This window comes from Cupressus sempervirens, chromosome 3 (genome assembly GCF_028749045.1).
Source record: "Cupressus sempervirens isolate cs-2001-9-10 chromosome 3, ASM2874904v1, whole genome shotgun sequence".
NCBI lineage: Eukaryota > Viridiplantae > Streptophyta > Pinopsida > Cupressales > Cupressaceae > Cupressus > Cupressus sempervirens.
The window spans coordinates 60,488,749-60,511,945 of record NC_143120.1 but is presented as its reverse complement, the minus strand read 5'-3'; the positions used below and the strand labels follow the sequence as shown (position 1 = coordinate 60,511,945).

Genomic DNA, 23,197 nt, shown 5'->3' with positions numbered 1-23,197 from the left:
GAACCAAAGATCAAAGACTTGTTGATTTACAAGCTCGAGGATGAAACAACCACTTTTACTTGGTAGGATGATCTCACTAGGAGGTTGCGATTGTAAGCTTCAATTTGAGCCTTTTGGTTATTGGGTGATTGCCTTCCCCGATTTTTCTTTTCCCTTCCGCATATTCATTTTCGTGGGTTTTGGTTTCAGTTTCAATTTGCAATTTTTCAACTCGCCTATTCACGATTTTGTTTTCGATCTGCTGCGTGGGGTGTTGATTTATCTTCTTCGTCTTGTCGTGCTCCTCCTGCACTATGTGTAGTCATCTGCTGTGTTGGTCGCATGTAGGGCTGGTTTATTTTAGTGGCCAGTTGTTTCTTCTGCCGAGTTTGTAACTGTTATGACCATTGGAGAACGGGGTTTCTACATGTAACTGCGGGTCTACGACTTCAGTTACTGCTATTTTTGTCGTGCTTAAGTTCTTGGTTTGGTGTGACTTTTGCCGGGTACAATTTGATTCTGCCCCTCTTCTGCTGGTTGGTCTACAGTTCTATGTCCCTTGTTGGTTCTTTGGTGGGCTTTGCTTCAGTATTTCTTGCTCTTTGGATATGGCAGACAGTGTTGACTCAATTTCAACCAATGGACAACAAATTCTCACTTATCAGAGGTTATGCGACAGGATTTCCAAGTTTGAATTAGACAATTTGCAACTGAGAGAGCAGGTTACCTCTCTAAATGATACCATTACTGAACTTAAGAATGTCACAACCTCCAATATGGCTCGATTCCAAAGTTTCTCAGATACTTTCACTACTGAAACAGCTGGACTACAAACTAGTATCAGCTCTATTATTTCACAACTAGAAGGACTTGATTCCATCAAAGAACAACAATCCATCATTGCAGCTAAACACTCCTCTCTTGTTTCTGAAACTGAATTGAAGGTCAAATATTGGGCCTCTCTTTGTGGTAACACAGACTCTCAACCTCTGGCTAATATTGACAAAATGGTACAAGGTAAGATCGAGAATAAGAGGGTGAGACGTGTTCGTGAGCTTAACCTGCGGGTTTGTGGACTTTCCTCTTCTCATGATCCTCTCGTAGCTGGACGCTCCTTTCTTTGTGACCAACTTGGTCTTACTGACATCACATTGGATAGGTGCTGGTTTGGACATGGGGATGTCCTATTTTATTAGATTCCTTTCACTTGCTGATAGGCTCCAAGCTCTCCGTGCTAAGAGGAAGCTTTTTTCTCTTGCTTCCAAGATCTTCTTAGATGAAGATCTCACGAAGGCTCAGGTTGTAGAGCTCAAACATGCTCGCAGTGTTGTTGCAAATGCTAGACGAGATGGTAAATGGGCAATTATCAGGAATCTGAAAGTAGTTATTAGAGATTCACCCCTCAGTGGTTGGATAGAGAGACAGGCCCCTAAGGCCAAATGATGGCCCCGCCAATAGTCTGACAAGAGGGGGAGAACCCCACTTGCTCCCTTCTTGTTAATTGCTGGAATGGTAATGGATCTTTATGGTCATTACCTGGTTTGCTCCGTGATGCTGTGGGATCTGCAGATATTCTTGTCATAATTGAGACTCACGAGAGTCTTGTTCCTCCTCTCCCAGGTGCTATCGGTTTTCAGTGGCTGTCTATTTGCAGAGAGGAGGTTTGTGTTTTTGGCGGTGTACAGGGATCTGGTGGTGTTGCTTGTTTGATTAAGGATGATATTTTCAGTAGCACTTCTATTATACACTTAGACTCATTTGCCAAATTTATGTGGGTCCGCATTGATTGTAAGTGTCATCGTCAGAGATTTTTGTTTGGCTGCTTGCTACTTTCCATTGGCTTCTTGTCACTATGCTATTCATGCTACCGATGACGGGGACTCTTTTATCGATCTTTGTGAGACTATTTCTTAGTTTGTTGTTCTTGGAGACATTATTATCCTCGGGGATTTCAATGCCAGAACTAGAATACTCCAGACTCCACTATATGATCGCAGTTAAGATTCCATATGCTCCACTGAGATTGATCCAACTTTTTTAAGGCTTCAGAGGTGTTTCAAGGATGTATCTGGGCCGTTATCCGTTTATGGTAGACATTTACCACGGTTTTGTGAGTCTTCTGGCTTGGTGATTTTGAACGACCTTTCCTGGTTCCCTAGTTCTGAGTTCTTCACTTGTTGGCCTCATTGTGGTGGTGCTAGTGTTGTTGATTATGCTTTTGCTTGTCCTTCCTTCATCCCTTGCATTCATAGTTTTACCATTTTGCACCTTCCTTTGGCTGATCATGCTCTTCTCAACATTCATTTTTGCCTCACCCCTCTCATGTTGCTTCATCTCTCATCTGTCACGGCTCACTCGCCCATTCGCTTCCATTTTCTCGATGGTGATTGTGAGCTCTTTTCCGCTCATCTTTCGAGACTCTTTAGTCCGTTGTGCTTCTCAGACTCGTGCGAGGCCGCCTTCATGTTTGATTTACTTGCGTCTGCTATCTTTAAGTCTGCTTCCCTTTCCATTCCTCATTGTCCTCCATTGCTCCTTTGCAGCACTCGTCGTAATACTTGCCCCATGAACCAGTGGTTTGATTTGGACTGCAAATTTTTTCATTGTTTTATGTGCTCTGCTTTTGAGGCTCACTCGACTGACTTTGTCAGTATTCACTCGTCTTATCTCCGCTTTCTTCGGAGTAAGAAGCATATCTTTGCCGCGTCTAAGTGCAAATCTCTTTGCTCCACGCTGATCCGCAATCCCCAACTCTTTTAGCGCACTCTTTTCCCTCGTAATTCCCCTCCATCTTCCACCCTCGACATCTGCTCCCTTACCTTACACACCATGGCTCTTTATGACATTCCTGGGCAGCCTTCCATTCATCCCTCTTTGCCTCCTTATGTATGCCTTTTCACCCCTTCCCATATTTATGAGGCAATAAGATCCATGAAGTGTAGTAGAGTTGCTAATGAAGAGGGTTTCCAGACTAAACTTTTCAAGTTTGGTGCCTTAGTTCTGGGTCCCTATCTCTCTATTCTTTTTAATAGAGTGATTCACACTGGGTTTTTGACTTCCTGGTCTAGGAATTTGATTTATCCCATTCACAAGACCAGCCCTATCTCGGATCTGGGGAACTATAGACTCGGATCTGGGGAACTACATAACCATCATGATTGGGCACACTTTTGCCAAACTGTATGCGACAACTCTTAATGCTATGCTATCTGCAGAGCTTGACAGAAATGGTTGTAGGGCTAGAGGGCAGGCTGGTTTTTGGGCGGATTATCAAACTATGGATCACATCTTCACACTGCAAGCTATTATTGAGGAGGCCAGACACATATCAGAGAAAGTTTATTGTTGCTTTGTTGATTTCCGCAAAGCTTTTGATTCAGTTCCTAGGGTGGCTCTGTTTGAGAGACTTAGGGAGATTGGCATTTCTGAGATGCTACGTATCCCTATTATGAGATTGTATGAGACTATGGTTGGCAGATTTTGGACTCTTAAGGGCTTATCGGGTCCGATCCATAGTACCATTGGGGTTAAGCAGGGTTGTCCTCTCTCTCCTACTTTATTTGGGTTATATATCAATGAGCTTTGTTGTCAGTAAATGCTATGTAGCCGACGGGTTGATGTTGTCGGTAATTGTTATGTAGTCGACGGGTTGATGTCGTTGGTAATTGTTATGTAGCCGACGGACCCCTTCGAGAAGGTTCTTCGTGATGGTATATGTAGAACTTTGGATCATCATTGTAATCATCCTTGCAAGCATTATTTATTCTCTTTGGCATATGCGAATAATAAAAGGAGTACTGCTGTTCTTGTCTATTGTCTGTGTGCATTAATCTATTTACCCCATACGGTAAACATTTGGCATCGTTGCCTAATGGACCTGGAATGAAGGCAGAGAAATGAAGACTAATGCCAAATTAGCTTAACAAGGATAGAAATAAGATAAAGAGAAAAGATGGAATATGCACCGCATGAGAAAATTTAATTTTGGCACAACAGGCCGAGCGCAGACGGAGGTTTCAGCAGATTGCCGATGGACATCGAAGCACTGAAGAATTGTTAGAAGAGACTCGATAGCGATTGGATTTGGTGGAATAAGCAAGGGAGGAATTTTTGAACCTGTATATGCCGAGGAAAGAGAATCCAGATGGAAGGGAATTAACTCGCATGGCTCGGAGTGTCGAGGGAGCACGAGCGTGGAGTGAACTCTTCGTCCGTGATACACTTCCGGAATGAACAATCTTGCTTAACGAAGACCCTTCTCCACCAAAGAAAGTAGCTGTTGGAAATAAGATGACTGCCCAAAACAGCGCCGGTGTCGGAGTGCAAAGCGTTGGTGTCGGAGTGTAGAGCGTCGGCGTTGGAGTGCAAAGTGTTGGTATCAGAGTGCAGAACGTTGGTGTTGTAGTGCCGAACAACGCTAGTGTCGTAGCACTGAACAATGCTTGTACACAAAGTCAAGTAATAATGGTAGGATCAAAGGAGAAGTTGCCAATGTTTGATGGTGATGGAACGACCGATCCAATCAGACATTGTAAGACATGCGAAACAATTTGGACGGCAAATGACATAATTGACACAGATGAATGGGTCCGACAATTTCCAGCAACCCTAAGGGGTGTAGCAGTTGATTGGTTTGCCGACGTGGATCCCTAGAAATTAACTATATGGGTGAATGTTAAAAAGGAGTTTATCACCGAGTTTCAATTGTTGCGCGACAACAATGAAATCGTAGCAGAAATCTACACCACAAAGCAAGGAAAAATGAAACCGTCCATGTATATGCCAGAAAGCTCAAAAAATTAATAAATAAAATGGAAAGTAAGCCGGCAAATGAGCTGAAAAAGCGATGGTTCATTGAGGGACTACGCCCAGAGTTAAGGAAGAAAATGAAGATTGTGTTGCCATCATCATACACCGAAGCATACAATCGGGCGATGGACTTAAAGAGTGAACAAAAAACGAAAAAGAAGAAGAAAAGTAGCTCATTCAACTCAGATGACGCGTCTTCGGAAGAAGATAGTAGTGATGACGAAAAGGGCAGCAAGAAGGTTCGAGCTCTCCAGAAGGATATGATCAAAATGATGTAGTAATTTAAAAATATGTAGAAAAAGACGAAGGGAAACGAGCTATGGTGCATAGAATGCAAGACAGAAGGTCACACGAAGGGATCCTGTTCGAAGAACCAGTTCTATGAGATTTGCCAAATTATGGGACATTCCACAAAGGAATGCCCGTTCAATATGAAGACAAGAGGACATCAACAAGTGCTCCTGACACAGGTAGCTTCCACGTCAGGAGGGAACGAAAACACAAACATTGATGATGCCACTTCGGGTGGGTACAAAGATAATAGCAGAGGGGAAAACAATAGTACCAACAACAATACCAACAATAATAATGGGGGCCGCAGCCGAATTCAGTACGATGCGAACGGCCGCCCGATGGTTCAATGTCGAGCATGCAATTTGTGGGGCTACTTTGCACGGAACTGTACATCAAGAAACGCACCAAAGTTGTTATGCAGATGGTGCGATCCTGGAGATCATGAAGATGCCAAGTGCCCAAAATCAGGAGTGAATTTGATCAGAATCGATGCAGACGAAGAAGTCTTGGCAATCACCCGTAAACAAGCAAAACTGTACCTCGACGAAAGAAAAGAAGAGATTGGAAGAAGCACGGGTGGAAATTGAGAAAGCAACGCAGGCAGAGAAATCACAATTGAAGGACACTATTGGTACCTCAATGAGGAACTGCGCTGAGCAAAACATAACAAGGTAGGTGATGCAAATGGAAGTCCCGATCAAATTAAGTAACCTTCTCACAATGCCCCAGTTATGGATGACCATTCTGAATATGACATCGTTTTTGAAAGCGACGGAGGAAACAGGAAGGGACAGTAGTGATATGATGACAACAGACTCAATGCTACTGGCGCTTATGACGGGAAAGCATCCGACAGTAGTCGAAATGGGCATTTTGGGAACTGTTCTGATAGACACAATTGTGGACGGAGGGTCAGGCGTGAATGTGTTACCAGAAGATGTATGGGAAAAATTAGGACAACATACACTGTGGCCACTAACATTCCAGTTACTGATGGCGGACCAACATGGCATTAAACCTCTCGACGTCCTGATGGCACAACCAGTAACTATTGGAACGCAGCCATTTTTATTAGATTTCGTGGTCATTCCATTGAAAAGAAGAGGGTATGACGCTATTCTTAGACGAAGTTGGTTGGTACAAGCAAAAGTAAAACATGACTGGAAACAAAATACCCTATCAATGGAGTGCAGAGGAAGAAGATTCATAATTGATCTACACACACAAATGGTAGGCGAGGAGGCAGTGTCGTTGGATTTCGAAGGCGAAGGTGGAGGGGATGACAAGGGGAAGAAGAAAATGGAACTTGAGGAAGAGGTAGTATTGAGACTAGAAGGAGGGTCAAATGAGGATGACCTAGATTCGGTGAATGAACTATTTCACTGGCAGATGGAGGATTACGAACTCTTCCCGAGCTGCAACATGTTGGGCGTTGAATAAGAAAAAGGAAGAAACGAGTTCCCAGAGGAATATAGTGAACTAAAGGAAGGAGAAGTGTAGGTGGATGAAACACCAGCCCATACGTTCAGTGAAGATAAGCCGATAAAATATGAAGAGGCCACAGTACAAACCATGAACCTCGGAGATGATATTGAACCAAAAAACATACTGGTGGGAGAAGAGAGAGCTTTGACCCATGTGGAAAAGAGAAGAATACACCGTACGGCTGGAAATTTGCAGGAATAGACTTGGAGGTGCACCATACGGCAAGCATAGGATAAGGGAGAAATACTGTTCAGATTGGAGGCTCCGTACAGACAAGGAGCTACCATCGTACAACCTTTTGGAAGTAGGCAAGGAAGTACCATACGACCTAGACAAGGCAACCGTATGAATTTAGGAAAGGACTGTATGAACCAGCTAAGATATTGTATGATACAATATGGACAAGGAGCCACCACTGTTTGGCCATGTAAATGCCTACCGTATGGACATAAGTATTGTACGGCCAAAGAGGTGTAACGTACGACAAATAGATGAAGGGGAAGCCATGTCTAAGCATTACACCGTACGACAGTCATACGAGTATGGCTTAAGGAAAGCAGAAAGGAGGGTACGTCATATGACCATCCAGTCTAGGATATGTCATACGAACTTGGAGCATAGGGGAATAAATTAGGACACATCGTACGGCCATGGTTGGGAAAGTTGCAGAAAAGGTAAGAGCACCGTACGATCAGGTTGCTTGGAGGTTGGGTGACTGTACGACGGAGGAGAAAGACTGTACGGCTTACTCGTATAGAGATCGGTAGTAGGAGAACCATACCGTACGGTAGTGGGAAGACGGTACGGCTATGGCAGAAGCAATCCATCGTGTAGTTGTACATTGGCAGCGAGGTCGTAACATAACAGAGAGAGACTATTGTACAGATACAGAAGGGTGATAGGAGGTTTTCTAAAAAAAAAAAATGACAAATTGAAACAGTTTAGAATGAGTAACGTATGATATCGAAGGGAAGGGAAAGACATAAAAGGTAGTAAAATGTAAGTGGTTGGCTGAAAAAATTGAAAGAAAATCACAAAAATGGTGTGTTCTAGGGAGTTTTGTGTGGCTTTGAGAGTGCTAATTTGGTCTTGGCGCTACTCCAGGACCCCGCGAGGGCACTACCCCTCGACTCCACTGGGGGTGATGCCCTGTAGGTCCCCAGCCGGTGCAGTTATCAGTCGTGGAAAGTGTGACTGGTTGATGAGACTTGGAGCTATTGTAGGCATAGAGTGTCTATGTACCAAAGGTAGAGAGAGCACTAGAGCAAGCCTTTCGTGAGGGGTGATACGCTTTGAGGCACTTGGAGTAGGTGTTGGACGTTGTTAGTAAACAGTTTTGTCCTTCCGAAATTAAATACAAAGAATGACTCAAGACGCCCAAATAGAAGAACAATTGCCACTAACAATTGGAAATACTATCATGAGATTGATAGCTTTCCTCTGAATTGAGAGGTATAGCTCCCTCTTAGAAAGATATTCAGAGAATTTAAATAACTGGTTAACATAAAGGTTTTCTAGCATTTACCCATCACTATGGGATAAATACGATTATAAGATTTAAAAGCTGTACAATGAAGAAAGAAAATGAACAAATAGCCATAGGACTACCTATCCAGTTTCTCATATCTCAGGGGAAGTACAAAGAAGCATTATTTTATTTTATTGAATATGAATGATAATGCAAAACTGCACCTAAAACATGAAAGAAATGATTGTAAAATCATTTTCAATCCAAGAAAACCATATTCAGACTTCAGAATCTGATGTATGAAACTCTCTTTTATTTTAGATGCATAACAAAACAATAACAATATTATTTTATCTCTGTCATTACAATCAAGTTGCAGAAAAATAGAAATAAAACTGCTATTCCCCTCCCTGTTACAATCACTGCACATAAAAAATGTATTCTCCCTCTCCTGTAGCTGTAGAACTGCCGGTGAAGAGAAGAACCCTCACTACATCTGAATCTTGCAATAAATAACATTTTGGGTTGTCTTTTGGTTTCCATAACCGTTTATTGAAAAATCAGTTTAATCATTCTCATGACTCATCTTCTTCCTACCCCTTTGAAATTTTAATAGCTGAGCCACTTTAAAGTTTCATAAATTATAACAAATCTTTTTACCAAATTTAAAATGAATCCCTTGTGCATTCTTGGACAGATGGCATGTGCTGGTTACAGATTGCAATCAATCTTGCAAAACGGCTTGGAGAGAATTTAGATAGTTAGGTTTCCTCAAACATATCCGGAATTCAGCTCAATCCAATGGTCGGATTAAAAGTTGTGGGCCCCACAACATGATTGTTTTTCTGACTGCAGAATATTTGCATTGGCTGGTACGTTGACAGACCTGCATACAGTCCATTGTAACTTTTGACCTTGGTCAAATTTTGAAGATCGCTTCGGTGAAGATTTAGAAAACTTGATTTTGGGCAACATATCCAAAATTTAATCAGATCCAATGGTGGAGCTAAAAGTTATGCCCCCCACATTGTTACTGTTATTTTAATGCTGTCAGAAATCTGTGGTTACATGCTGTATTAAAATTTATAATAGTATATACACCAATATCTAAACATAAATCACATGTTGGAATATAATTGTAAGTTGCATGAGAGCCTGCTAATGCTAAGATGCCCGTGCTTGACACAACTTCAGGATAATCAACTTCAATTGCATCTTTTATTAGCTGAATAATCTCCAGTGCTGCCTCTCTTATTGTCAGGTTTGGAGCATCTTCAAGCTCACGCAAAGATCTATGACCTCACAGTCACTAGCATATATAGATTTGTGTTAGCCTGCCTATTATGTCTCCACCGTAAATGCCCATATTCATTTACGAATTTATCAAGCGCCTGGAAAGCCAAAACATATTACTTATAATGAAATAAGGCTCGATTTCAAATTCATATCCTCCATTATCATCAATGCATCTTTCATGGCAAATAACAATGATTTCCTTTGACTTCCATCTCATCTCATTATCCACCATCCTCTTCTGGCCTTGGGTCTTAGACTTGGAACCTTGAAATAGGATCTGAGCTTGATTTTGAATTTGAGCCACAAATTCCAACTATTGAATTTGGGCCATTTATCTGTGAACTGCATACTTGAAACTGTCCATGAGCTTTGAACTTAAGAATGGTGGATTCTTTTCAGGCTTCACCATTTCAAATACAATTTTGAAGCTCCCAATCTTGATTGAATCGTAATGATTCTTGAACTTCTGATTGCCAAGGCTGAAACTGAAACTTCAAATTGAACATTGCATTTTGCACCGATTCCAACATGAACTTGAAGTTGAATTGACCTGAAACTTCAACTTCAACTTCAACCTTCCCATATGTGAATAGGAATACTGACAAATAGGAGAATGACTGGCCTATTTTTAACATTTTGTGCTAATGACAGAACTTGAAGTTGAAGTTGAACTGGCTGGAAGATTCAACTTCGACTTTGACACTCGAAAGTATATTATGAAATCACTGAACTTGAAGTTGAACTGACCTGAAGGTTCAACTTCAACTTCAACTTGGGCACTCCCATGACTTAAATGTTTGACTTTAAGGCTGAAGAAAAATATGAGTATAACAGACGTGAAGCTATCTTGGTGGATGCATAGAGAGCTCAGGAGGAGCCGATCATCCAGTTGAAGGCAGTACCGCGACGCTTGGCTCAGGGTACCTAGGAGTTGAAAGCAGAGAAAGCAGCACGGGTGGCTATCAAGGTCAACTTGATTAAGGAGACAATGTTGTGTTAGCAGAGGCTACAGATGCAATGTGGTTTGGAGACCAGTTTGGTGCAAGCACAAGACGAATGTGAAAGTTGTGTGACAGAAACAAATCTATCTTGTTATAGTTAGTCAATTAATGTATCCTGTTTTGTTAATCTGTCTCGAATATTTTGTAATTGTTGTCCAGAGATGACTTTTTTCTTTTGGGGGGGATGATGTTGTCAGTAAATGCTATGTAGCCGACGGGTTGATGTCGTCGGTAATTGTTATGTAGCCGACGGGTTGATGTCGTCAGTAATTGTTATGTAGCTGACGGACCCCTTTGGGAAGGTTCTTCGGGATGGTATATGTACAACTTTGGATCATCATTGTGATCATCATTCCAAGCATTATGTAATCTCTTTGGCATATGCGAATAATAAAAGGAGTACTACTATTCTTGTCTATTGTTAGTGTACATTAATCTATTTACCTCATACGGTAAACAAGCTTGAGGATTTCCTCTTGAAGTCTTCACTTTCGGGAGATGGTTGTTATCTTCATCAGGTTTTGATCTCTATCCTTCTTTTTGCAGATGATGTGGTTCTTCTTGCTTCCTCTCCTAACAGGTTACAGAGAATTCTTGATGGCTTAGCTTTATTTTGTGATCAGCGACAACTTGTGGTTAACTTGGGTAAGACTCGGGTCATGGTCTTCAATGGCTTAAAGAGTTCTCATCTTCACTTCATTTTTCAAGGCTAGGAGATTGAGATCACTTCATCCTACGCATATCTAGGGGTTATGTTTTCCAGTCAGCGGTTTAGTATGAGACCAGCTATTCAACCTAGAATTAATAAGGGTATGGGTTCTCTTGCTTTGCTCAAGAAACAGTGTTTCAGGCATCACTTCTAGGATACCCCATCTAAGCTATCTCTCTTAGATGCTCTTGTGCGGCCGACTGTTCTTTATGGATTTGTGGTCTGGGGCCCTTCTCTTCTTAGCTCTGATTGGGCCTCAATTGAGAGGGTTTAGACTCTATTCTTGAGGTGCATCATCAGATGTCATAGGTTCACTCCTCATAATATCATTTTTGCTGAGTTTGGTGCTCATCCTTTCAGACTCGCGACCATTTTTGATTTGGTTTGGTTCCTTCATCGTCTTCGTGGGTTTGCGGATTCTACTAGGGGCCGGAACTGCTACTCCTACTTAGCTTTCTGTTCTTTTGTTTCTACTGCGAATGCTGAGTCTCGTTCTCATGCACGATGTTGGTATTCATAGGTTTCTTTCTTATTGTGTTTGATTGGGATTGACATTGAGCATCTACCCCCTTTTCAGTTCTCTTTGGATGCTCCTGCTCATCTTCTCCCCTTACGGCAGGAGTTGAATGAGCATGTTCGTCTTGATATCTGTAGATGCTACATTACAACTACCTTTGTTAACCCTCTTGGCGGGTTACGCTTGTGGATGTCTTTTTGTGCGGAGTAGTTTTTGGAGATTTCTGATGGGATCATTGTCCGTCCTAGCTACCTTTCACGGAGGTGGTATCATGCCCTACGAATCTCTTTAGGTTCTTTCAGAGTTGGTTCCCACTGTCTTCGAGCACAGACTGATCATCATATTGTTAGTGGGGAGCGGATTTGTATGCTCTGTACTTTAGGGGAAGTGGAGAATGAGGCTCATTTCCTTTTTCGATGCCCTATTTACTATGAGATCAGAGAGAGATTCTTCTATTTGTTCTGGGAGTGCTTTTCTCTCTACAAATTTTTAGGTACTATGATCAGAGATGCCTTGCACTTTATCTTTGTGAGGCCACCACACTCCACGATAGCACGATCCAGTCACTGCTTCCTCACTAGCACTCGTCTACTCGGCTCATCATTGCCTTTTTTACACCATTATCTCCTTTGCGGGGTGTAAAAAGGCCTTCCAGCTTTGTTCGTTCTTATGGGCTTTCCAGATGTGTCAGATCCCGTTCTGGATATTTGCACCAGCGACACTCTTCTGTGAGTAGCCAGAGACAGTCCAGTGCCTCTACACATTGGCATGTGTATCATTCAGTGACTGATTTCTTCTCGCCCATGAATGACTCTTAGCGCTCTCTTTGTTCTTTGTTGGTTGTTATTGCTTTGGTTGTATTCGTTTATTTTCGGACACTTTTGTCACTTTGTGTGCTCCTACTGGTGTTAGCCTAACTGTTGTAATCTTTCAGTCCCAGAGATCTCTTTTTGGTCTTTTGTTCGACATCAATATCATTATCTTATCTTTTGTTGACATTCCTATTGTTGTGGAAGCTAGTGGAGCAGCATTTTAGATTATATGTCTAACCCGCTTTATGATTCCAGTGACATTGGGATTCTGTAATCTGCTGATTATTGTGAGGTTGAGTATAATAGGTTAATCGTTGATGCCATTGTATCTGCTACCTTATGGCATCTTTTGAGTGTGTTGCCTGTGATATTTCTGTGATATTTCTACTGTTATTAAAGCTTTTTATTTTTCTGTGGAACTCTAAGGGTTTTTATTGTTAATGTTTCATATCAGAAATGAAGATAAATTGTAAATAAAAATAATGAACAATAAGACACAATATATACAATAATGTACACAACGATTTATCCTGGGAAAACCATCCAACTTGAAGGAGAAAAACCCAGCCACAAATATATCACTTATTCATGGGAAAAGCCCTAAACTTGGCACTTGCACTTAAACTTGAGAAAGAACCTTAGAAGGGTCCCCTAAGATCACTTATGATTAGTTGGCTGACTTCCCAACTCTACTTATCCATTTACTAAGTAAAACTCTCCAAAATGTTCCTCACTCCTTACTTTGCTTTTATTTGCATTAGGCCTTCATTGGACTTGATGTCTCTTCTGTCCTTGGTGGGTTTGTGAGCACTTAGGGTGACCAAAATTGAGCCAAGACTGACTTGGATGGCAACTTGAATCCATTCCAAGACTCCTCTCTTACCGATTTCAAGATTTGCTCTTGAACACCTAGTAGCGCTATTAGCCCCTAATTAGGCCTCCTAAAGCAGATTTTGGGCTTTTTCTCCAAACTTCCCTTAATGACCTACCAAATAAACTCCACTTCCTAATGCCCTTTTGAAAAACTCAAAAGATTCTCAAGGCCTTCCCTCGTCACATCCATACAGTACTGAACCAAATACCTAGGGTTTTAAAGGTTTTTAGGTGTTCACCAGCCTGTCAGTATTGTCTACCTTCAAAACCTTACCCAATGGATTGCTAGGAACGCAAGCTCATCATGGAAACTTCTCACCTCTTCAACACTCCTCCTGCAACACCAAACTCGAATCCATTCATCAAATTTTGCTAGTTTGGTCAAATTCTCAACTCTGCAACCTAGCCGGGCTTTGCTCTGGCTTGCCTAGGGCTTGCTAGCAAAAATGGCAAACAGCATGTTTTTACCTCCAATCTTCTTAGGACTATAATACATTGAGTATAGCTCCATCACCCCTAGTTTCAGTAATTTTCAACCGTGGCAATGGAAGCTATAACCCATTTTCAAGACACTGTCCAGTTATGGCCAGAAACTGGCAGTGATTGAAAGAATTTCTTGGAACACTTCAAACTGATCAGTGAACACCTAAACTATGTAGAAAACTTCAAAACAATCTTATCTAACTACTTCAGACAAAACTATACTTATTCAATCCAAAATACATACAATACTGCAAATGCCGTACACCATAAGCAATTCTGACCATCCAACCTTGCCAATGGCTTGGGATGGTGTTAAATAGTTCTCCTCTAAGTGGCCCAATCGATTCTTGGTGGGTGGCAACTTCCAAGACACAAATTGCATCTTTTTGCAAAAAGTTGTCACAAAGTTGCAATGTTGCAAAGTTGTCAAATTGACAACTTTTGCAACTTTTTACATTTTCAAGCAAATTTTGGCTTCCTTGCCTAGATGTGATACAAAATGATGCCAAACGATAAATTAAGACTATTTTGACATATTTGAGACCAATCTAGACCTTTGTCCTAAGGTTTGACTTGTTGACCAAGTTTGGCTTCCTTGGCCACTTTTGGCATCAATGATTCCCAAACTCTAGATGATGAAGACAACATTGAAAGTACTTCCAAAAACATGTAAAACACACAATTAGGCTCTCAATAGGCCTTATTGTACCCTTGACTCACTCCTGAGTCTTCAAATAAAAAGTGGCATTAGGATTGGTATTCATCCTAGGGGTGCTCCTGCGCCACTTATATATAATGAAATAGCAGAAGGCAACTTTACAATTTGCCCAAATACTAGGCTAAGATGATCATAGCATCTATTAATATGTAGATCATAATAAATCCTTTAGTAGCAATCTTGCAGAAAATAAAAGATATCAATCTATCTTTATACAAATTGCTCCTAGAAGAATATATAAAATTGTCTTGACCCTTCATTGTCTTGCCATTACAAAGTGTAGACACTTTGATGTCTTGAGCCTTCATTTCCTTGATGCTACAATGAAGAGGATATTATGTGTTGAGTTGGCTTCAACAATATATTTATTTATTTCGAATACAGGAGAGAAAAGATATCTCCGACAGCTATAACATCAACCACTTATTTTGTCAGTTTTTATGAAAACTTCCAAGTTTTTATATTGCCGTGAAGCAGAGGGCTGTAACTGTTATTTAAAGGTATTTTAGCTGCTCTAGTGTCTATCATTTATGGTGTCTTGAGAATGTTCAACATTCCTTTATGTTTACGTGCTCTGCAGCAAGCTCAGGCAAATGCCAACTTGCAATTTGGAACAAGGATCTATTTTTAGTTTGTTTCAATTCTATGTTCATGCTTGATTTATGCCATAAAAATTCTTATGAACAAGTGACACATGTTAAAGATTAATTGATTTAACTTTTCCATTTGGATGGCTTAATCATTTTTTTGGATTTGATTGTCACAATTTGAGTTCGCCAAATTGGAGACTTTGATATAGATTTAGTTTCAGACCATTTTTTTGTTACAGTTCAGGTTCACTTGAAACATATTTAAGGTGTTAGTTTTCTTTCTGCAAATAATTTAAACTCATTTAGAGATGAAAAATTGTGGCTTATGTTTTGCTAAATTGTGGGATTCGATCCTAAATGCATGCCCTCACTGGAGTCTGTAGAAGCTTGTGCATTTTATTTGAAATTGATTAGACCGATTTTGAACTTCCAGATCTGTACTTGGCTTGTGCGTGTTAGAATCTGGAAGAGAGAACCTCCTTTGGGTATTGCAGCAATCAAATGCCACATTTTATAATTTTGATATTTCAGGAAAAAATTATCTTGGTTGAGTTTACGGTGGTCATTAAATCTTTTCAATTGTGAATTACTATCATGACATGACTAGAGTTACAGTAACCTCATCTTATCACACAACAATTATATCACAAATTCATTTTTAGAGCCTTTGAGACCTGACTATTGTTTGTATTGAATAGATTAATGCTTATTTTTTGTGCTGTAAGTATAGAGAAAGCTGACAAAGCTGACACTTAGGAGTTAGAACCATGAAGAAACATGGTTATTATATCCCAAAGCTTTATTTTCCTACCTCTGGAGACCATCCTTTGATGAATAAGTAGATAGCTACAAATTCAATTATTCTCTATGATGCCAAATTAAGGGTAGCAACTGGGCAAGAACTCGTGAATATTTGTTTATATCAGCTCGTATATTTTAATTGTTAGAATGATGAAAGCTGAATATAGTTGTAGTTATTGCATAATAGTGAAGCTTCATGTAATTTAAGCAAATTGAGTAGTTTGGGTGAGAGCAGTCAATTGGATGTTAATGTTTGCAAATGGTGTGTCCTGGTTGGCTCAGACTGGTAGTGTGTTTGGCTAAACCAGATTAGAACTTGATGTTGTATGAGTAAACCACAAACACTAACGTTACTTGCCATCATCCAATAAAAGGTCATAATTAAAAATAAAAAAATATGTACTTTATTTGAAAGTGTAAAATATGTAGAATGGAATTAAATGCTGAAATGGATTAGAACTCGATATTTTATGAGTAAACCACTAACATAAATGTTGCTTGCCTTCACCCAATAGAAGCTTATAATAAAAAATAAAAAATATATTTATTTTATTTGAAAGTGCAAAATATATAGAATGGAATCAAATGCTAATCAGCAAGGAGACTCGATCTGTATTATTTAACCAAGCAATATATCTTTTAAGGTGTGTCTCAATATGCAATTGCTTATATCAGCCTTGGAGAAAGGATGCTCCTTAGCAATATGTTTACATGCATGTTAACTTGATTAATTTGCATAGTGGCCTTAATGGTGACATGTCAAATGAATGTGAAACTTGACTTTTCTAGTGTATATCATATTATCAAATGTAGGTGATTAGAAGACCCAGAAGGCAAGAACATTGGAGATGCCAATCAATGATGTGGACTTCAACACATTAAATCATATGAAGTTCAGTGTCTTCACATCAAATCCCCAATTGATATAAGTGTAAAACGTTATTGAACTCTATGATAAAGTAATATATAATGGGATTTGTGCATTGAATACCTATGTGCCGAATAAAACAATAGTCTGTCCAAGTATGTAGATTTGTAGGTAGTTGACCAGGGGCATTGGAAATCTGCAATATTATTTAGGCACATTATTAACAATAGATTTTGTGGCATCTTGTAAAAAATAGAAGATAATGGGTAATATTTTCTACCTTAAATAACTAGATTCAAAGCTTCATAAGTATCACATTTTTTGACATTGTAAATCTCAATGCAGTGAAAGAGATGTGCCAACTTCAAATTTTGACCTTCACCATGCTCACTGTATACGAAATTTGGAGCGCTGCACTGTTTGTGGAGACATGATTCCAAAATCTCGTGCAAAGGAACACTACCAGGATACTCACGCTCCAGTATGTTCCCATACTGCTTTAGAAAGTTATTCTCCACTGGATTATTATTATTTTGAAAGCTACTTTGGTAGTAGTTGCATTGTTTGAGATGCAGATATGTTTTAGCTATTTTCCTTTCTAAGTTTGACTCTACTTGTATTTTTTGGTACATATTTGAACATTGCAATTCTAAGGAGGTGAGATTCCCCATTCTTATCTTTTAAGCATTTGTTAGAACATTCCAGAAGCACACATATCTTTCCTTGGAACAGATATTGCAGTTTAATACAGCAGCATGATAATGAAGAAATGCTAGTAGAATCCCAGTCACTGATTGTAAACTATAGTAGAAAAACTCAAGTTTTCATATATATTTGACAATAATTAGGAAATTGAAATCTTTCTGATGCTTCTGTTCACGGGAAACAATTCTAGCTACATCGGAAGGAGTTCATGATCTAAGACAATCCAACAAAGCAATGTAGTTTTGAGAGCATAGGTGATCATGTGTATGTCTAGATTTTATTATGTCATTGACTATTGGCATTGCCTGTGAAAATTAACCTTTTTTTTCTCCAAGATTGAATTTCATCATTTAACTTGTTTACACTGCACTTACAGCCTCATGGCGTATTATTCCTGTAGACTTGTATGATCCAATCTGTATCTTTCTTGATTTGATAAATTCTCCTTCTGTGGAGGCAACCTTAAGCTTAGTTGCCTCTACCAAGGTGTATTATCTTCTGTCAGATCCAGAACTCAGATATGATCTTGTAGTTGGGTTATTTTGCATCTGACAAATCTGGGTGTTAACACTTTATCATCTATTGTGATACTAATTGTGGGCACTCTCATTAAAATATGATGCTTTGCTACATGAGCTTTATCACATCTGATTCCAATGCTCAGATTTGTTTGTATAGAGTGCAAGGAAAAAAATATTCCACCTGTTACATAGAATAACAAGGATAACCAAGAATCTTGGAGAGTCAAGTCAAACACAGAGACAGATCATCTTGGGCTTTGTCTATCAAGAAATTAATATATTGGAACTGGAAGCCTCAATTGCAATTAGATTTGTTTTCAATTAGCTGCATATTAATAAAGCACTGGCTATTAGTAAATTCTTTTATAATCACATAAACTGAGATCTGTCATTTGGGATATGTTTATTCAAAAGTGACTATTGGCAAATTGGTAAACTCCAACTCGCATACTAAAAGTGGCCAAAGCTTAGAGACAAAATGCCATTAATTGTATAATATCTGTAGTTACACTAAAACTAATGGTAGCAGAAGACAGTTTAGTAACTACAGGAGCACACAATCATCATTCATATATCCTGTCCATTCCTTGCATATTGTTAACCTTTGAAGATAGTCAGGATAAAACAATAGCTTCAGGAAAAATAGCACAAAGATGCTTGAGAATTTTGATTCTCTCGTAGATTATAAGGGTGATACCCCTTACTGGCGAGGAAAATTTATTTTGGAAGAACATCAGCATAGCCGAGTTATACATATGTCTATTTATAAGGCCATCTTCGGTGAGCCTTAAGTTGTGCCCTAAACAAAGTTTTCTTGTTAGCAGAACTTTGGAATCTAAGCTGTTGGCAAGCATGTGACACATAATTCTATAGATGACATGTAGCTCTGTAGCAGACAATGTAAAATTGACTATCTGATGATTCAGTGTTTTCCTAGCATCTAATATGATTGGAATTGATTATTCCATGTTAGTGTACCAATCATGAATTCTTATTCAATCCAATTTATAAATGGGCATGACTACCAAATTGTTATGCAAGGAGTTTGTTTCTATCATGGCTTTTGATATGAATATCAATGTCTATTTTACTGTAAGAAATGATGAAATGATAAAGAGGTTGGTTGACGGATATTAAGCATGCAGCATGGGCCCATGAACTGTGTAATGTCCCCAACTCATCCTCAAAACTTAAAATGGATGCCCACTATAACATTCCCATGGGTCTTGGGATGTAATGCCCCCCTTTTAGATACACCAAATATTGCCCAAAAGAATAACAAATAAAAAATACAGCTTATTTACAGGAGCGCCACTTTCACTAAATTACACAATAGCAATTGAATTTAGGAGAATAGTCAATAAATAATTAAACAAAATGGTAATGAAGATTCTTATTTGTAAACATGCACACTATATCTTCAACCATTTTTAGAAATTTGAGGGGAATACACCATAGGATGCTGGGAGACTATCCTCCACATTGAAGCCCAAGAGTGCTGAAGAAGCAACCCACTCAATCTGACCCCTTGGCTCACAAGAAACCAACTCAATGGGGTCCCACAAGCAACCAACTCAACGGGTGCCCACTAGTAGCCAACTCAATGGGCGTCTACCTAATGGATGGGACCTGAACTCCATCCCTTTAATTTTTTCCCTCACTAATTTGAGATGTGATTGGTTGACGGCAATCAGGTAAATAATTAAGAATTTTATATTTCTTGTTAGGATGCTAGGAGATTATCTTCCTTAATCAAGCATCAACTCAATGAGAGCCCACAAGCAACCAACTGAATGGGTGTCTACATAATTGAGGGAAGACCACCATTGCCATATCTTCCTAACAGATTATGTAAATAAATAGTGAATACAATAATATTGCATACTAATCACTTTCCTTAATATTTTACCTTGATCTACTTTTTCTGAATTATATTCAAATCAGACTTGATTGTTTGATTGTTGTTCAATGATTGATATTTCTCTGAATAATTGATTGATTGAATGAATTCATTTTGATTGTATGATTTGAGGTATGGATGAGTGATGAATACCTGATTATTGATTAATTTGATGAGTAATGATGCTTGAATTCTGGATTTATTACATTAGGGAGTGATGATTGAATGCATGTTGATTTGATAGAGAGATGATTGATTTCTGAATTGTTTATTTCAAGATGAAGTGATGATTGATGTGGATTTGATGATTGTTTGCTTGATCTTGTGGATTGATTGCTTTCTTGATTTCTTGAAGGATTGATGATTGATGGACAAATAAGGGACTTGTTTGGATGGAATAATGAGTGATGATTGATAAATGCTTCAATGCTTGGAATGAATTCTTCTTTATGGTGAAAGAGTTGCCACCTTTCATAAAAATTGAGTCCCCACTTTTCATTGTTACCTTTGAGATTAATATATTATCCCCCAATTTGATGCCCCTTGGATATCCTCCTCCAATGAAACCTTCTCCCCGTTATATCTTCCAATGTGAGAGAGTGTCACACCTCTTCATCATGTCTGTCTTTTGAATGGTCACAACCTTTCACAATTACCACCCTTTGAAACAGTCACAGCCCTTCATCATTTTTGCTTTTTGAGAGAGTCGCAAGCTTTCATAAGTACCATCCTTTGAAAGAGTCACAACCATTTGTCATTGGCACATTGCTGTCCTTTGAAAGAGTCAATTCCTTATTTTCTTTTCATTCCTTTCTTCTTACATTAATCCTTCCATAGTTATTATTTTCCATTTTTTTCCTTCCTCCATAACCCTTTGAAACGAAGTTCTCTTCTCCCTTTAATATCTCATGTTTGAGGGAGTCAACTTTTCATTTCACGCCTTTTGGCCATTCATAAAAACTTAACTAAATTTTAATTATATTATATTTTAATCTAATTTTTTAAAATTCTTTTATTTATTTTTTATTTAATTATTATCGTTCAATGTTTACATTACACGAGAGTGCTTGATCATAACAAATTAGGGATTCACAATAATCAGTTCTAGTGAATGGTGGGTGATGATAGATGTTAATTGTTGATGTTTTATAGCTTCAGTCAAATAAATCCTATGAAACTAAAGTATTGAAGATGTATATATATATATATATATATATATATATATATATATATATATATATATATATATATATATATATATATATATATATATATATATAATGTGAGATATAATATATATAGATATATCTCTAAAATACTATTAATAGAAATTAATATAATAATGATTCAAAATATTATATATATATATATATATATATATATTTATTTAGTTACATAATCAATTGTCATTATATTAATCACTTAATGATGAATAGACATCTCCATGAAGGGACATGTCTCTCCTTGCCTCATCCTCAATATAAATGCAAGAGAGATTGTTGCATCTTAAAAACACATAAAAATACAAGCAATGCTATTACATTTGCAGCAATCCTAAATTTAACATGGGATCAGAGCTAGGTTCCAACTAGCCTATGAAGCTTAATTTAGCTATTCCGCCATGACATTTATAGTGAACAAAAAGAAAATATAGTTAAGAGTTGCTTGTGATGAAGGCCTTGAGAACAATCTTTTGTCCCTACATTTGTAGGATCGAGCATTATTTTATATATCGTATACTTTTGTGTGGGAGAACATATAAGCAATTCCTAATGGTCATGTGGGATTCTTGTCAAATCTCCACCAAAAAGGCTATGTAGTTCACACTTCCAGAAATTGTTGGAACCATTGCCATGGATATTTTGCAGAGAAAAATAGATGTTGGTGCTTGTGATCACTACATTATTTACTATAGCATGAGATCACCATTCGTTATCAATAGACGTGATGCTTATTCAGCACAATATTCCCACCTTCTAATAACAAAAGTTGAGTCAATTGAAGTGCCAGAGATGAGAAGATTGTGCCATGATAGCCATATAAAGGAACAAATTTATGAAAAAAAATACTAGCAACTGAAGGACTGGACACAAAGAAAGGATAATTTCTTTCTTGGGCATAATCATCACATCTTTAACAATTTATAACTGTCTACATACCATTGTTCCCGATGTGACATTGCCTGCATAGAAGGTGGCATAGACATGCTTCCACCCGTTCCCCTTGGTCGAAAAATATAGTAATTTATAAATGCCATGATTGATGACTGACTCCAAATACATAAGCAAATATTGATATATGATTGGACTGGTATTGGCCATTTATGAACATCATATTTCCCAAGGTTTCTGGGAATTCAACATTTTTGATGGAGGTATTCGGTTGGACTCGTGTAGCATTTAGGACAGGAGATAAAGGTGAGCTTCTCATTTGATGTGTAATGTCTATATTGAGGCTTCAAACTCTGCAATAAGCATTACCAGTCACTTGCAAGATGTGGTACAAGGAAAACACCTGGATGCGATCTTAACAGTATGTCTCCGACCTATATTAACTTGCTTGAGAAAGTAGGTTTAAGCACCGCATGCTTGTGTGATTTGCAGTTTGAGACAGAGGTCTTATTTTGATTAAGTTCAAACGGAGCAAACTCAAAATGGTTTCTCGGCATGCCGAAATGCTCTCCTATGACCTTATTACAACCTAATTTGGTGAGCTTGTTGGGAAAGCATGCAATTTCCTTGTTTACAAAGGAAACCTCACATTATAGGAAATTGCTTGCTTCACTAAGCTTAGGCTTGCCCAGTTTAAGAATTGCTTGCTTGTTCTTATTCAGCACAACTGCGTTCAGGCATACAAAGTTGAAGTAGAAGAAGGTAATCATAAAATGCATATTAATCCAAAGGAAGGATGGAATAGTTCATAAGAATTTTGCCATATTTGATATGAGTCAAAATTGTTAAAGATATAAGAATTGGCATTTAACATTGTGGGGGGAATGATAACCAATGTTCCATTCCCATTGTTTGACAAATGCTCATATGTAGACATTTCTGATTTGTTGCATAAGGACCCTCATTGGAGCAACTTGTATCAAGGATGCACAGATAAGTATTCATTATCTTTATGTATTACATCTATCCACTTAGTGTAGTCTCTCTCTTATTTGTATTTCTATATGTACTATAAGAGCTATTTGCCTTGACCTTTTTCGTTCTCTTCGAGGATGTTCTTGCAGGAAAAAGAAATTGATATTAGATTTAGAGGGAGTTTGACACTTCATCAAGAGGTAACTTTGAACGAGGAGCTCAAAAGATTGATATCAGATTCAGAGGGAGTATGATAGTTTATCATAAGCAATCTTGGATGAA

The 23,197-nt window shown here is 38.5% G+C and overlaps 1 protein-coding gene across 1 annotated transcript in view; it reads left to right on the top strand.

The window, feature by feature from the left end:
* The window catches only part of LOC149564772 (TRAF-type zinc finger-like protein), an 82,926-nt gene that overhangs the window by 18,618 nt on the left and 41,111 nt on the right, over positions 1–23,197 (top strand). Inside the window, exon 2 of the mRNA XM_089818363.1 lies at positions 17,049–17,184. Coding sequence (XP_089674489.1) covers positions 17,049–17,184 — 136 coding nt within the window. The remainder of the gene's footprint in view (positions 1–17,048; positions 17,185–23,197) is intronic.